The sequence below is a fragment of the Neofelis nebulosa genome, chromosome 3 (genome assembly GCF_028018385.1).
Source record: "Neofelis nebulosa isolate mNeoNeb1 chromosome 3, mNeoNeb1.pri, whole genome shotgun sequence".
Taxonomy (NCBI): domain Eukaryota; kingdom Metazoa; phylum Chordata; class Mammalia; order Carnivora; family Felidae; genus Neofelis; species Neofelis nebulosa.
In genome coordinates this window covers 44,976,137-44,993,308 of record NC_080784.1, presented here as the reverse complement: position 1 = coordinate 44,993,308, position 17,172 = coordinate 44,976,137, and the positions used below count along the sequence as shown (strand labels likewise).

Genomic DNA, 17,172 nt, shown 5'->3' with positions numbered 1-17,172 from the left:
TCATTGCAGTGGTTCCTATACTTATCACAGTGGAGCTGAATAAAGTCTGCCTTACCATTTTTAACAAGTGTCACTGAACAGTTGTTTTCTTTAACGAAGATAACCCTGTCTTTACACATATGGTTTACAATACTGAGCTCCCTTAACATGCAAGGGAATTCAGCAATCAGCAGTAATTGTTTCCTCCAACTGACACTGATTTTGCCTCTCTACTTACAAGGTTAAAGCAGTGAGTGCTTCTCGTTTATATAGGACTTTTAGGAAAGAGTAAAAGCACTTATTTTTCTTCTAAGAAACATGATGAGTACATCATCTAGAAATATGATCTTATTTATACTTTTCCTATGAGATGTATCAGAAAAATTTAAAGACATTACTTTTATTTTTTGCAGCCAACATTTTATGACCACTAGAACACATAGGCAGCCTAGCATTCTTTATGATGAAGCAACACACATGATTTCAGATTTGAGTCTATTTATGACCTTTTTGTTTTATAATAGCTTTCCCTTTAAATAATAATTTGTCAGGTGAAAGTTTTTGTTCCTGTTTATATGTTCTAGGAATATTGCCTTATGAGTTGTTTCTTAGTTGTATGTAGGTAAAATAATTTTAAGTGATATGTTTTATTCCTCTTCCAGAGACCTTTTGCCCCAAGATTTTGTAGTTTATACCTACAACAAGGAAGGGGTTCTGATCTCTGACCATCCCGATGTACAGGTAACATTTTCCTCTTGATCTTATATTGGAATTTAACATAATTATAATTTTACAATTAGTTCTATTCAGGTACAGAAGACTATGTATACATCGCACAGTCACCCAGGGCCTCTCTTGACATTATAATATATGGAGTTGTCCTGGGAAGGGGGTGTGTGGTGGGTGTATTTACATGGACTGGAGCGCACTTTACAGTTCTCCAGGTCCTCAAGTTGTCAAATGTTTTTTTTAAAGTTCAAGAAATAATCTTCTATTTATGGTAATCCTTACTCCTTATGAATGTTTGCTATATTTTAAAATCTAAAAAATTGTTTTTGCTGGAAGTTAATCTCCCTGACAGCATCTCTTACTTATTAAGCCATTTGATTTGCCATTAATACTTAGTAAAGAACAAACACTTGTATGCTGTTATATGTTGTAATTTTTTACTAAAAATAGTTCTTTTCTAAAGAAATGTTGTCCTCTTTGCATCAGAGAACAGAGTATTTCTGAAGACAGAACTGGCCAGGAATACTCAAAATAATTGGTAGTTGCTGAATTTGGTCTTATGCATTATTAGAGCATAAACATTTTTCGTGTCTTTTGGGAAGAGCATTTTGCGTCCTTTTTGGCAGTTAGCTATTCTGTATTTCTTTCTTTTGCATGAGTGTCCATGGAAGTATTTGTTCCCATTAAACATGTGTTATTTTCCTGCAAGCTCAGTAATGTTTGGCTGGGTTGAATTGTTTATGTTAGTTACGCACTTTTGCAGTGCACTTCAAATAAATAGAAGGCAAACCCTTGTTTTAGATTAATTTCACACTGCTTGGATGTAATCCTGGCTCTTTTTTGTTGTTGTTGTTGCTGGCTCTGTCATTTATTTGTTGGTCAAGTTACTTTGAGTTGTTTGTACCTTATTTTCTTCACCTTAAAATGGGAATGATAATTACAACTTCATGGAGTTACTGGAAAGCTTAAATGAGTTAATACTTTTTAAAAAATTGAAGTGTAGTTGACTTACAATATTGTATTTGTTTCACTATATAACATAGTGATTCAAAGTTTATATACGTTATGAAACGACCACCACGACAAACCTAGCTCCCATTTGTCACCATACAAAGTTGTTACATATTGTTAATTATATTCCTTATGGTGTACATTGTGTCTCCATTAAATGAGTTAATACCTGTAAGATACTCAGAACAGATAGTCTGACCATTATTAACTCCATAAATATTATTTATTATTATTGAAAATATAAATGCTTAAAACTGCTAAAAATAGATTTCAGTCAATAGAAATTGATGCAACTGTTATCTGAAAGTAGTATTATGGAATTGTGCTTTCTTGGGTGATTGAAAAATACAAATTAAGACAGATGAAGTCCTTTTCTTATTTCTTGGTTTTTAGTATTGTTTAGATAAATGAAAGTATGTAGATTTGAGATACCAATTAAAACCTTGATACTGGGAATTTTTGGCCTATGGCTAGATTGTCAGATATTATAATGACATTACTTTTGTTTATAAAATGCAATGAAATTACACTGAGAAAACATGAATGCTTTCCCTTATGAGTGCTATTACCTGGTTTTTATCATTAGTGTTTTTCACAAAGAAACTAAGTTTTAATAACCACTTTATTCAAGTTTCTGTGTGAAACAAAATTCCAGATTACCATGTGTTAGAACTTTGGGGTACCTTGCAAATGTATTAGCAAGTGTCTTAAGACACTTCTAAAGTTAACTTCTTTAATTAATTAATACTCTTTGTTCCATATGAAAAGTATATTGACTGCCCAAGGCTTGTGGGCTGTGGCTAGGTTGTTTTTTTTTTTTTTTTTTTTTTTCAACGTTTTTTATTTATTTTTGGGACAGAGAGAGACATAGCATGAACGGGGGAGGGGCAGAGAGAGAGGGAGACACAGAATCGGAAACAGGCTCCAGGCTCTGAGCCATCAGCCCAGAGCCTGACGCGGGGCTCGAACTCACGGACCGCGAGATCGTGGCCTGGCTGAAGTCGGACGCTTAACCGACTGCGCCACCCAGGCGCCCCTTAGGTGGCTCTATAATAGTTCTGTGTATTTCTCTTCTCCCTAGTTGAGTGTTTTGCTTATAGTTTGTGTATTTCCAAAACTGTGACATTTGCACCTTTACTGTAATCATGCAGTTTAACTAGATGTTTTGTAAACTTATGAAATAAGATTTTTTAAAGTACATTGGAGCCTTTGGAAAGATTTATTAATAAAACCCAGTTATTTAAAAAATACTGTCAAGTTGGCAGATTAAGCAACCAAGTGATGGATTTCAGTCATGTCAAATAAGAGAGCTTCTATTATAATTGAAACTAGAAACATTTAATTAAAAATTTTTTCTTTTTAACGTTTATTTATTTTTGAGAGACAGAGAGACAGAGCATGAGTGGGGGAGGAGAGAGGGAGACACAGAATCTGAAGCAGACTCCACAAAGCCTGATGCAGGGCTCGAATTCATGAACCTTAAGATCATGACCTGAGCCGAAGTAGGACACTTAACTGACTGAGCTACCCAGGTGCCCCTAGAAACATTTAATTTTAGAGTGCCATGAGTTACAAGTATTATTACCTCATAGATGCTACCTCATTAGTAATAGTAGAAGGTATTTAGTTTTCTCTGGTGAGAAGAAGACAATATCAAAGCTAGACTTTAACATAAAGCACCAGAAAGAAAAACATTAGTGGTTGTGAATTGCCCCACAATAGAAAAAGTTGTAGTGTTGAAATTCAGCCTGTATTTTTAGTGTAAATTGCTTAATTTTTTTTAAATTTTCACCACTTCAGACTTATAGGAAAAGTTGCATGAATAATATAAAACATTCATGCGTCCCATTCACCCAGATTCCCCAAATGTTAACATTTTACTGCATTTGCTTTATCCTTTCTTTCTTCTCTATTTTTTTTCTGAAAGTTTTAAAGAGTATATTGCAAACATGGTATCACTTTACCCTTAAACACTTCATTGTTAATTCCCTAAAACCAAGGAGTTTTTATTTAATCAAGTACAATTCTCAAAATTAGGAAGTTAACATTGAAGTGATGCTGTTTTCTAATATACAGACCTTAATGATTTTTCTTTCTGTTTTTTGTTTTTGGTCCATCATCCCAATAATATACTTTATAGCAAAAGAAAATCCATGTTATTGTGCTGCATTCAGTGGTCATGTCTCTGTAGTCTCCTTTAATCTGGAAATCCTTTGTCTTCCCTTGTATTTCATGACAATAGCATTTTTGAGAAGTATAGGCCAACTTTTGTAAACATCCTGCCATTTGAGATTGACGTTTGCTCGTGATCAGAGTCAGGTTATGTACTTTTGGCAGGAATACCACCAAAGTGATACCGAATGGTCCTCAGTGTATCCTGTCAGGAAGCAGGGGCTGCATTTGTGCTGTTCCTGATGGTATTAATATTGATCATTTGGTTAAGAAATTGCCTGCCAGGTTTCTCTTCTATAAAGTTACTGTTTTTGCCTTTTTAATTAATATTATGGTTAGACATTTTGAGACTAATATAAATATCCTGTTACTTCTCAAATTTTTACCCACTAGTGTTAGTATGCAGTAGTTGTCTGAATTAATGGTTATGATGGTTGTTAAAATGGTGATTTCTTAATTTCATTAGTGCTTCCGTGTGAATTAGTGCTTTCTGTAAGGAAAAGATGTCCCTTCTCATTTATTTATATCAGTGCAGACTCATGGATTCTTACTTTTTCATGAGTGAGATTGAAAATCTGCATGTATGTGAGGGCATTTTTATGTTCTTTTGTGAATTGTCTGTTTATGTCTTTTGCCCAATTTTCCACTGGGTTTTCTTTTGTTGTTGTCCCTCTAAGATTTTGTTTTTTAAATTGCGGTATAATTGACATACATTTTACTGCCTTAGTTTCAGGTGTACAACAAAATGATTTGATATTTGTATATATTGTGAAATGATCACCACTGTAAGTCTTGTTAATATCTGTTACCATAATAGTTAAAAATTTTTTTGTGTTTGTAGTGAGAACTTTTTAAGATTTATTCCCTTAGCAACTTTCAATTATACAATACAGCATTATTAACTGTAGTCACTATGCTGTCTTTAATCTAATTTTGAGTTAATTTTTATGTATGGTGTAAGATAGTGGTCTGGTTTCATTCTTTTGTATGTAGCTCTCCAGTTTTCCCAGGACCATTTATTTTTTTTATTTTTATTTAAAAAAATTTTTATTTTTATTTTTATTTTATTTTATTTTATTTTTTATTTTATTTTATTTTAACATTTATTTATTATTGAGAAACAGAGAGAGACAGAACATGAGCATGGGAGGGGGGCAAAGAGAAGGGGAGACAGAATCTGAAACAGACTCTAGGCTCTGAGCTGTCAGCACAGAGTCCGATGTGGGCTCGAACTCAAAAACTGTGAGACTATGACCTCAGCTGAAGTCGTGATGGTCTTCACGACTTAACCAACTGAGCCACCAAGGTGCTCCTCTGAAGGACCATTTATTGAAGAGATTGGTATATTCTTGGCTCCCTTGTCAGAAATTAATTGATCATACATGTATGAGTTTATTTCTGGGCTCTCTGTTCCATTGATCTGTGTGTCTGTTTTTATGCCAACACCATACTGTTTTGATTCCTATAGCTTTGTCATATAGTTTGAAATTAGGGAGCATGATGCCTCTAGCTTTGTTCTTCTTTCTCAAGAAGAGGAAGGAGTGTCTTTATTCTATTTGGTGTTTTTTTGTGGTCCCAGACAAATCTTAGGATTATTTGTTTCATTTCTGTAAAAAAATGCCATTGGAATTTTGATAAGAATTGCATTGAATCTGTAAGATTGTTTTGAGTAGTTTGGACATTTTGACAATATTAATTCTTCCAATCTGTGGTCATGGATTAATTATCTTTCTGTTTATTTGTATCTTCAATTTCTTTCATTAATATCTTACCATTTTCTGTGTACAGGACCTTCCTCCTTAATTAAATTTGTATCTAGGTACTTTATTCTTTTTGATGGATATGGGATCGTTTTCTTAATCTTTCCTTCTGCTAGTTCATTATCAGTGAATAGAACCACAACAGATTTCTTTATATTGATTTTGTTTCCTGCAACTTTACTGAAATCATTTATTAGTTCTAACAGTTTTTTGGTGGGGACCTTAGGGTTTTCTATATATAATATCATGTCATGTGCAAATAGTGACAGTTTTACTTCTTCCTCTCTTCTGTTGGGTTTTTAATCTTTCCTCTTTGATATTTAAGAGTTCTTTATAGTTATTGTATCTCTGATACAAGTTACAAATATTTTTTCCCAGTTTGTGTATTGTGTTTTGACTTTGTTTTTTGGTGTTTCTTGCCATATAGAAGCTTGAAAAACTTTTTATGTAGTAAAAATTATCAGTTTTTTCTTTTATTGCGTCTATATTTCAAGTAATAGCCTTTCTCTATACCCAGGTTAGAGAAGAATTCACTCATGTTTTCTTTTGGTTTTTATATATGATTTTATTTTTAATGTTCAGACTCTTGATTCATTAAGATTTTATTCCTATGCATGGTGTGAGGTACCGATCTAATTTTATTCTTTTATAAATGTCTAAGTGGACTGAGCACCATTTACTTAAAGGTGCATCCTTGCTGCATTGATTTGAGATGCCACTTTTATCACAAAAAGTTCCATGTGTACTTGGTCTTTTTCAAGTCCCCAAATTCTGTTCCACTGGTTGTTATCCCAATGCACCACCAGTACTGTACTGTTTTTTTTTTTTTTTAAATTTTTTTTTTTGACGTTTATTTTTGAGAGAGAGAGAGAGCAGGGGAGGGGCAGAGAGAGAGGGAGACACAGAATTTGAAGCAGGCTCCAGGCTCTGAGCTCTCAGCACGGAGCCCAATGCAGGGCTTGAACTCACGAGCCGTGAGATCATGACCTGAGCCGAAGTCTGACGTTCAGTCGACTGAGCCACTCAGGCGCCCCTGTACTGTTTTAAATATTAAGGCCTTGTGATACATCTTAATGTTGCCTAACAACCACCTCCCCCACCCACCTTAGCTTTTTTTTTGTGTGTGCTTTAAAATTGTTTTAAAGAGGACAAGATCTCATCATGCAATAAAAAAATCTGATATTAGTAAGTGATATTATGCTTGTGTTTCCACTGGCCAATTTCTTCCTCAAAATTAAGGATAAAGCCTCTTTAGTTTTTTTAAGATGGCTAAATGTAAAACTAATAATAATATAATCAATATATAGTTAAGAAGAAAAAATCATCTGGTCAAAATTACTTTTTTACCACATACTGATTTTTTTCCCGCCTTGGCATCATTAGCTTGTCACAAGGTCCCCTTCTGTATTAGGTGTCATTTGGCTGCTATTGCTTCTTGGATTGACTGTGATCTAAAATGTTAAATATGATATAGGGCACCTGGGTGGCTCAGTCGGTTAAGTGTCTGACTTCAGCTCAGGTCATGATCTTGTAGTTTGTGAGTTCGAGCCTTGCATCAGGCTCTGTGCTGACAGCTCCGAGCTTGGAGCCTGCTTTGGATTCTGTGTGTCTCTGTCTCAGCCCCTCCCCTGCTCGTTCTCTCTCTCTCTCTCTCAAAAACAAGCATTAAAAAAAATGTTAAACATGATATAATGGTGTCTTGTTCTGCTTCTAGGCTTAATGGTTATTGGGATAGAGCTCTTTGTGGTTAGTATCCTCTGGAAATCTGCCTAAATATTTGTATCCTTGTATAGGAGGGCAGTAGATAATCTGAAGATAATCCGAAGAACGCCATGTAATAAGATGCCAGTGATATGAACAAAATTGTTAGTTTACTGACCTGAAATAATTTTATTAGCTCTATAATTTCTGTGATTATTTTAGCAATGTAACAGTATTTGAAGATAATACAGTTTTTATCATTTAGAATCATTGTCATTATCGGGGCTATGTGGAGGGAGTTTATAATTCATCCATTGCTCTGAGCGACTGTTTTGGACTCAGGTAAGGAATTTTCTTTATCATTTTTTTCCTTCTATTTCTTACCCCTTTCCCTATTTCTGTTTCCAAATCAAGTCATTTGGGGGAATTAACAATATTAGATTTACTTTGGTATTGCTGAAGGTCTTTAGAGCTATGTATCAGATATCATTCTTGGCATGTTTATTTAAGAAAATATTACAGTGGTGAGTTTCAATATCCAAAGAGAAAATTTCGTTGTTTTGAGATAGCTAAGATTTTTGCTATTAAAAAAACATACTTTAAGTCTGTGTAGTACTTTATGTTTACACAATTTTCACCTATATTTCATTTAAGTCTCACAATGCCTGTGAAAAGGGGCTCATTATCTCCATATTTAGGTGATTAAGCAAACTGGGATTTAGAGAAATTATACCACATATGAAGTAAAGTGATAATAATATTAAAATTACATTTGTTGAGGGCCTGGCAATATGATGCTGTGCCGTTTGGTTGATTACATGATTGATTGAACTAATAAATATTACTTTTAATTCTCAAACCAGCTGTATAAGTGGCTGTAATTATCTCCATTTAAGTAATAACACTTACACTTACTGTGTGCCAGGCAATGTGCTAAGTATTTCACACTTATTAAATAATTTCGTTTCCAGAACAGCCCCATGTAGAATGTAACATAGAGAAGAGGTGTTAAATCATTGCTAGTAGGAACATAAAGAAGAGGTGTTAAATCCCATAGCTAGTAGGAAACTTTTGGGATTCAAACTCTGGTTCTTTGGCTCCAGACTCCATACTTCTAGCCACTACTCTGTATTGCCTTCCATTATACAGCAGTCACTTGGAGAGGTTAACTGACTTTCAGGGGAGTGACGTTAGTAAGTAGCAGTCTTGAGCTTTATATTTAGGTCTGCATGATTCTAAAACCTAGTATTTTTCTCTAGGTAGCATGGTATAGAGAAATAAACCAACAGTCTGAGATTGGAAAAACAGAGAGATTGGGCATTAGGACTTTATTTCAGATGTTCTTCTGACTCCCTGTTTGGGTCTTCACTAGAATTCCCTGCTTACTCTTGACAGGGGTCCCTTTGACCAAAATGTTTCTAGGAATACGTCAACTACAGTTGTGGGCACTGTGCCTTTGTACATGTGTCATGGTGCTGCTGGGTTGAGAGAGGCATGTGCCTCTTCTAGTGTATTTTCATTAACTCATTTGAGTTTATGGCATTATTTTCATTGCTTCTCTTGTCATCCACTCTTTAGACTGTTGGACTGTTCTTTTCTTAAACATGTTAAGCACTGGGACTTGATTTCGTGTTTTCTAATTTCTTTTCCTGTGTATTATTTTCTTAATTCTTAAAAATTGTGTACGTATAATGCGACACTTAGAGGAATGCTACATATAGAGAATGTGAGTTACGGGATCGAACCCCTACAAAATAGCTCTCGTTTTGAGCACATCTTTTATCGAATGGATCATGTCCACAAAGAGCCTCTGAAATGTGGGGTTTCCAACAAGGATATAGAGAAAGAAACCACAGACTATGAAGAAGAAGAGCCTCCTAGGATTACTCAGCTACTTCGAGTAAGGAAATATGTTTCTTCATGGCCCAGACTAAAGTGTTAAAAAATCATGTATTTTTGCATCACACCAATACTTATTATTGTTTTGTTTTTGCCAACTATGTGCCAGATGTTGTGGTAGCTACTGGGGAATAAAAAGATGCAGTTCCTTCCACCAAGTCGAACATAGTCAAGCTTCTATGTGTTTTAGAAATTAGGGCTTAGATCTTAAACAATACTTATATACGTATTTTTTACCACTGCTGCATTGTAGTCCATTACACTGTCTTTCAGAGAGCAGTTTATTTAGATACCTTTTACACAAACAGAATGGGGATTCTTGAGTGCTAGATTGAAGAAACAGAGAGATCGGGCATTATGACTTATTTCAGAGGTCTTGCAGGGACACTCGTATCCCAGTTTTGAGTCTTCACTAGAATTTGCTGCTTACTCTTGACAAGGGTCTCGCTGACCCACGTGTTTCTAGGAATAGGTCAGCTACAGTTATCTGTGCCTTTCTATATGTGTCATGGTGCTGCTGGGTTGGGAAAGGCATGTGCCAGTTTATGGCATTGTTTTCATTGCCTCTTCAGCCGTCCATTCTTTTAGCTTTAATCATTGGAAAACATTCAAGTTTTTGCCCAATTCTGTACTATATATGAATTTCTGAAAATCACAGAATTAGTCACTTTTTGAAGTGGCAACCTTGTCCTTACTTCTGCTCTGGGTTCTTATATTCTTATAATTATTATATTTCTTTTTTCCACTCTTAACACAGTAATGGGGTTTCCCATTAAAGTGTGTGTGAGTGTGTATAATTTCAATATTAGAAAATCAGTAATTCTCCTTGGAAACCTGAATACCCCATATTATCTCTACCTAGGATTTTTCTGAGATTAGTACAGAGAGCAGTTACCACTTAAAATGACAGCAACATGTTTTTGGCTTTACTGATCTGTGTGAAGTAAACTAATCGTATGATGTTTTAAGGGACTAGAGATTAGGGTAAGACCACTATATATAAAAATCATGTAGTGTTATAACTTTTTTTTTGTTTGTTTTTTGCCTTTATGATGTTTGTGTTTTTGACAGAGAAGAAGAGCTATCCTGCCACAGACCCGCTATGTGGAGCTGTTCATTGTCGTAGACAAGGAAAGGGTAGGATTGGTGACAGTTTTTCTTCTTTTTCATGAAAAGCAGATGAGAAGTGAGCATCCCAAGAAAGAAACATAAAATGTGATATATTTGTGTTGATTTTTCTTAAATGTAATTTAAAACTAGAATGACTTTCGTCCTTTAAACATGCTTGATATTCATAATCCCCCCAGAAGCCAAATGTAGTGAATGGGAGTACATCTAACTATTTTTTACTGGTGATGTCCCCCCCTTTGTTCTTTTGGGTGATTTGCTTAATTTCTTAAGTGTAATTGTACTGCCTTTTAGTTAGTGTCACCTTTTCAGATGACTTTAAAGGATTGTGTTGAAAAACCAGTTAATCAGATACTACTTTGTTGCCTAATAAAATTGCTTTGCTTTTTAGAATTTCAGCTAACCTGTACTTCCCTTTAAGAGACGGAAAACTTCCAAGTCATGGCATGCTTTAGAAGGGAATCGAGGAGAGTACTTGATCTTAGTATTTACTATTAATTTCTGTGTTCAGGATAACACCAGGGATTTTCCTTATTGATATTTAAGAATTGTGCTTAACTTAACTAAGTAATAGGTCTATTTCAGCATTTACAGGGTTGTCAGTTTTAGATATAGCTGCTGTTTAATTTAACATATAGATTATTTTAAATGTTTTGTCTGACTTTTACTGTCAGCTTTGTTGTTTGTGTGAAAAGGTTGTTTGTAGAAACTTAGCAATATTAGCAGTTTCCTTCCTGTAAGCTGCAGAGACCGTTTAGAGGATTTTTATGGTTTAAGAAAAACCTCTTATTGTGTGTAGGTTGGAAATAAATAAGCTGTGTTTATTAATAGATAGAAATGTATTCAGATTTGTTCATTATAAGTTCCTAACCCTCAAGTGGTAGACGGAAAAAGCACAGGGAGTATGACAGAGCATGAACTTTGCACCAGATAATGGATAAAAAGTTTCTGGAGAATGTTTGGACAAGTGACAAAAATAGAGATTTGAGATGTTTTTATTTATTACTCATTCCAGATAGATTTGTTATGTACTGCTGGAAACTGGTTCAAAATAAGAATGGTTCCATTTAAATCAAACCTTGTCAGATATATTAGATTTTTTGTTTGTTTAGGAGAATCATGATAAAATGCCCAACTGGTAAGATCTGATATATTCTGATATTAATGCTCTTATCTTAGAACAAAACCATACATTCTTTTAAAATTTTCTTTTTGTTATTTAGTTGGTCATATTAAAATAATGTTAAAATAGACATTTGAATTGGGGCGACTGAGTGGCTCAGTTGGTTAAGCATCCAACTCTTGGTTTAGCTCAGGTCATGATCTTATGGTTTGTGGGTTCGAGCCCTGTGTTGGCCTCTGCACTGACAACATGGAACCTGCTTGGAATTCTCTCTCCCTCTCTCTCTGCCCCTCCCCCACTCATGCTGTCTCTGTCTCTCCCAAAAGAAATAAATGAAACTTAAAAACAAAAAAGACATTTGGATTTAGCTAGGTCTTGAAGAAAAGAATAGGTCATATCAACTGTTTGTTTTAATATGGTTAAACTTTTAAATATCTATTTTGTCTACATGTAATGTCTCTATTGGTAAACATTGGTTAATCTCTCATTATTAATTTAGCCCAGAGTTTAGAAGTTATTTACTGATAATATCTTTAGCCTAAGGGAAAAAAAGGTCAGAAAATCTGTTAAATTGTTTTTATTCCTTTATCTGTGCATTTTGATTGTTTTATTTTTTATGTATTTCATTTTATTTTTTTCATTTCATTTCATTTCATTAAGAGAGAGAGAGAGCCTGAGTTTGAGTAGGGGAGAGGAGCAGAGGTAGAGCAAGAGAATCTTGAGCAGGCTCCATACTCAGTGTGGAGCCCGATGTGAGGCTTGATCCCATGACCTGTGCCAAAATCAAGAGTCAGATACTAAACTGACTAAGCCACCCAGGCTTCCTGCATTTTGATTGTTTTAAACACTACCTTTATAAAATTTAGTTTTGAAAACATTTTTGCGTTGAAATGAGTAAAAGGAACATTAAAGAGAAAACTCATTTTAAAATGATGCTAATTTGGAGTGAATAAAGACTTCAGTAATAATAAGTCTTATTACTTATTTCACACTTGAACCTGTTTTTCTTTTATTCGTATTTAACACTAAAATGTATCCCTTAGATTTATTAATTTAAAATGCAGGTGAATGTCTAAATGCCTCCATTTCAGAGGAAATATTTGGGATTCTTATCTTCGTTGTAACAGATTATAGAAATTTTTTCATAACTTACTTGGTGAAAATGATTTTCCTTTCTTGCTTTTCAGTATGACATGATGGGAAGAAATCAGACTGCGGTGAGAGAAGAGATGATCCGTTTAGCAAACTACTTGGATAGTGTAAGTTGTGTTTTCTATTCACTGGGATTATTCTAGCCTGTCTTTTCACAGTTTCAGAGCAGAATTAAAAAATTGTCTCATTTCAGGGGTTTGCTTTCTAGATTGTTTTGTAACATTTTTTATGTTTGAAAGGAATGTATGATTGTACAAAGACTTGGAGACAAGCAAGAGATTTCTTTCATATTAGGATCTATTATATCCTCAGGGTAGATAGGCTAAGGTACTTTGGCATTTATGAAAAGATCTTTGAATTTGTACTCAATCTTATTTTGATTAAGGCTGCCTCCTTCTCTGAAATCATGATATGACTCTGTGTGTGTGTGAAAGAGAGAGAGAGAGAGGGTGGGGGGGAGAGAGAGAGAGAGAGAGAGAGAGAGAGAGAATGCAGTAGGGAGAGCAAGAGGGAAGGAGGGAAGGAGAGAAATTTGGTTTGAGACTTTGGAGTACGTTCACCCATTGAGAGATACTGAAGAATTAGATACATGTTCTTATAAGATCATTTTACCTATAAGGTTTTTTCCCTGATGTGAATATCATGCTTAATAATAATGATGAGGACAATAGTGTTCTATTGAGTATTTATAATAGGAGACAGGTGCTTTATATTTATTGTCCTTTATTCCTCACAGTATCTCTATAAAATAAAAATGGGTTCCTTAGTGCATTATCTGAAATCTTTGGGGTGCGTGTAATTAGAATTTTAGATAAAAACTTAGAAAGGTAGTATGATTCACTATGTATTGCGTAACACCTCTAACAGGATCTTGTGGTAGCACTTTGTTATCAAACTCATTGATACTCCTGTAGTGAAGTGTATGAATATTTACATTAAGTGAGATAACATACAGACTATAAATAGACTTGCATTAGTTGAGGGCAATTTGGAAACCAAATTTACCAAAAACTTAAAATTTTCAGTTTGTCAGATTTTGGAATGGAAGATAAAAAAGGATTTTGAACTTCTGTTACTTTTATTTTATGAATGGGGAAACCGAGACCCTTGAGAAATTAGAATCTCATTATACTGAAGGAAATGTTTTTAAGTAGTTGTGTTATTTCATCATAAGTTTAAAGATATTCTCATATTCTTTAATATATTTTATATACTTTCATTTCTGTTTTCTTTCTAGATGTATATTATGTTGAATATTCGAATTGTGTTAGTTGGGCTGGAGATTTGGACAAATGGAAACCTGATCAACATAATTGGAGGTGCTGGTGATGTGTTGGGGAACTTTGTACAGTGGCGGGAAAAGTTTCTCATAACACGTCGGAGACACGACAGTGCACAGCTAGTTCTGTAAGTGATTTTTAAAAAAAGTACTATTAATGAAATGGTCAGAATAACTTTTGCTTATCTTCTTCTATTAGAATCATGTTTTCTTAAGGTTTTTGAGCATTCATTTGTATAGGGAGAACTTTGTATGACACCTCACAAGTGACACTAAGATAATGAGACTTCTCTTCTGTGTTGGATTCCCTGTCACCTTTGTCCCATGTCATTCCTCTTTCTTGGATTTACTCTTTCACTTTGGTGTGGCATGTTTTTTAGTTTCTTCTTATGAAAGGATATATGGAAAGAAACAACTTTTGGCTTTTTACACGTCAGAAAATGTGTTTACCCCTAGGGCCTAAGTAACTCAGTCTTTCCACGGTGTGCTTTACAGTTTGCCTTGTAACTTTTTGATTCTTTGGCTGTGTGTAAAATGCTAGGCATGCAGTCTTTTTCCTTGAGAATTTTGAAGGCATGTCTCTTGTCTTTTGACTTCCAGTATCACTGTTGAGAAGCCTTAACCCATTCTTATAACGGATCCTTTGTTTATGGGTTTGTTTTCCTCCTTCTCTGGAAACTTGTAGGATCTTCTCTTGGTTCCCAGGCTTCTGAATTTTCCTGATGATATGCTTCGGTGTAGGTCTTTTGTCACTCATCCTGCTGTGTTCTTAGTGGGTCATTTCAGTCTTGAAACTCATGTCCTGCAATTTTAAGAATTGTTTTCAAATTATTTTATAGATGATTTGATCCTCTTTATGTTTATTCTTTGTTCTCTTCTAAGCTTTCTATTGGGTTTTTAAAATTTCTGTTATCTTATTTTTAATGTTCAGTAGATCTTTTTGTTCCTTTTAATTTTTTTATATAATCAAGTACTGATTTCATGGATATAATAATTTTTTTGCTCTCTTTGAGATATTACTGATACATGTTTTAAAAATTTTCTTCTACACAGCATCTTCATGGTACCATAATAAAACTTAAACTTATATAACTCACTTAATATAAACACATTCCAAAACTTACAGCAAAACCCTCATTTAAAACTATTTAAGGGATGCCTGGGTGGCTCAGTCGGGTAGCATCTGACTTCGGCTCAGGTCATGATCTCATGGTTTGTGAGTTCAAGCCCCACATTGGGTCTGTGCTGACAGCTCAGAGCCTGGAGCCTGCTTCGGATTCTGTGTCTCCCTCTCTTTCTGTTCCTCCCCTGCTCATGCTCTTTCTCTGTCTCTCAAAAATAAATAAATGTTAAAAAAAATTAAAACTATTTAAAACATTTCATCCTTCTTAAAAGTTATCTGACTTGAGGGGCACCTGGACAGCTCAGTTGGTTAAGTGTCCAACTTCGGCTCAGGTCATGATCTTACAGTTCACGGGTTTGAGCCCTGCATTGGACTCTGTGCTGTTAGCTCAGAGCCTAGAGCCTTCTTTGGTTTCTGTGTCTCCCTCTCCCCTGCTCTCTCTCTCTCTCTCTCTCCCTGTCTTTCTCTTTCTCTCTCAAAAAAATGAATAAACATTAAAAAAAATTTTTTTTTTAAGTTTTCTGGCTTGAGGGCTTGCAGTTTTGAAGGCCTTAGCCTGCTGTGGCATCCTTTGCCCGTGAAAACAATAAAGCTATTATTCCTCTTTATTTCCCACAACCTCCTAAAAAATGTTTTCTAACTTGATAGTCTGGCTTCTTGCAGAAAAATGTTCTAATTTATATATTTTTGCCTCCTTCAGTGTCGAGAGTACCTAAAACTCATAGTTTTTTCCAAGGAGAAATTTCCTTTGATTTCTTTTTTTGTTATGGGAGTTAATGTAGAGCAAGGTACTGAAAATGCCAAAATAATTTTTTATAGCCCTATACTCACAAAGCCTGGGTCGTGACCTTTTTATTAATTTTTAGTAATATGGCACTTGCAAGTATCCTGGCAGTGAGCATGCCTTCTAATTCACAAAGGGCCAGAAAGAACAGGCCTCCAGCACATTCTCCATACCTTGCCCAACCAAACCTACCAAGCTATCTTTTCTTCTCTATCTGGTATCCATCTGTAATGTTAGAGGCATTTCCCAAATGTTTGATGACTTCTGGTTGTGTTTTTGGTTAAGAATGGGATACTAAAGAGCCTTTTGGAAGCACTGAGTATATGAGTGGAGCTTGGACACTATGGCATTAAGCAGAGGTGATCTGGCTAAAGTGTTTTCCTTGCCCATCTCTTTATGTCAGTATCTCTGGTCCTCTTCTCCTTGCTGGTCAGATGCCCCAGAGAAAGATATATTCATTCATTTATAATATATTTATAGGTGTATACGCTAGGCACTGGGGATAGCAATGAATAAAGTAGGCAAAAATTCTCTATTTTTAAAATGTTCACAATTTTTTTTAACATTTTAAATTTATTTTGAGAGATACGGAGCAAGCAGAGGAGGGGCAGAGCGAGAAGGAGAGACAATCCCAAGCAGGCTCCATGCTGTCAGCACATAGCCTGATACGGGGCTCAAACTCACAAACTGTGAGATCATGACCTGAGGCGAAATCAAGAGTTGGATACTTAACTGACTGAGCCACCCAGGTGCCCCAAACTGTTTTATATTTTTAAGCAGTTTTATTGACGTAAAACTGATGAAGATTAAACTGCACATATTTAAAGTGTACATTTTGATGAATTTTGACATATGTATATAACCACTTAACTGTCACCATGATCAAGATAATAAACATCCAGTCCCTCTAAAAGTCTCCTTGGCCCCTTTGTAATCCAATCTCCTTTCCCCTCCAAAAACGTTCCCTCCCCAGGCAACCGCTAATCTTTTTCCTGTTAATGTGGGTTAATTTACACTTTCTAGACTTTTCTGTAAGGAAAATAATACAGTTTTATTGTTTTTGTCCAGACACAGTTCTTGCTTTCATGGAGTCCATATTCTGGTGATGGAGATTGGCCATAAATGAGATAAATGAGTGTGTATAATGTATTAAATACTAGTAAGTGGTAAGGAAGAAAAATAAAGCAGGGAAGGTAGAAGTAAAAGTATTGGAAGCGTGTAACTACACTTATGGTGGTGAGCATTTCATAATGTGTATAATTATTCAGTCACTGTGCTGTAGCCCTGAAACTAATATGTCAGTGATAGTTCAAGTAAAAAAGTGGCAAAATG

At 35.0% G+C, this 17,172-nt stretch overlaps 1 protein-coding gene across 2 annotated transcripts in view; it reads left to right on the top strand.

Moving 5' to 3' along the window:
• Positions 1 to 17,172, top strand: part of ADAM9 (ADAM metallopeptidase domain 9) — a 148,575-nt gene that overhangs the window by 26,571 nt on the left and 104,832 nt on the right. For both annotated transcript variants that reach the window (XR_009259106.1, XM_058720617.1), the window contains exons 4-9: positions 642 to 720; positions 7,618 to 7,694; positions 9,057 to 9,252; positions 10,323 to 10,388; positions 12,690 to 12,761; positions 13,892 to 14,061. Coding sequence is in view for 1 of the 2 variants with exons in the window: in XM_058720617.1 (XP_058576600.1) it covers positions 642 to 720; positions 7,618 to 7,694; positions 9,057 to 9,252; positions 10,323 to 10,388; positions 12,690 to 12,761; positions 13,892 to 14,061 (660 nt within the window). In the remaining variant the exon portion in view is untranslated. The remainder of the gene's footprint in view (positions 1 to 641; positions 721 to 7,617; positions 7,695 to 9,056; positions 9,253 to 10,322; positions 10,389 to 12,689; positions 12,762 to 13,891; positions 14,062 to 17,172) is intronic.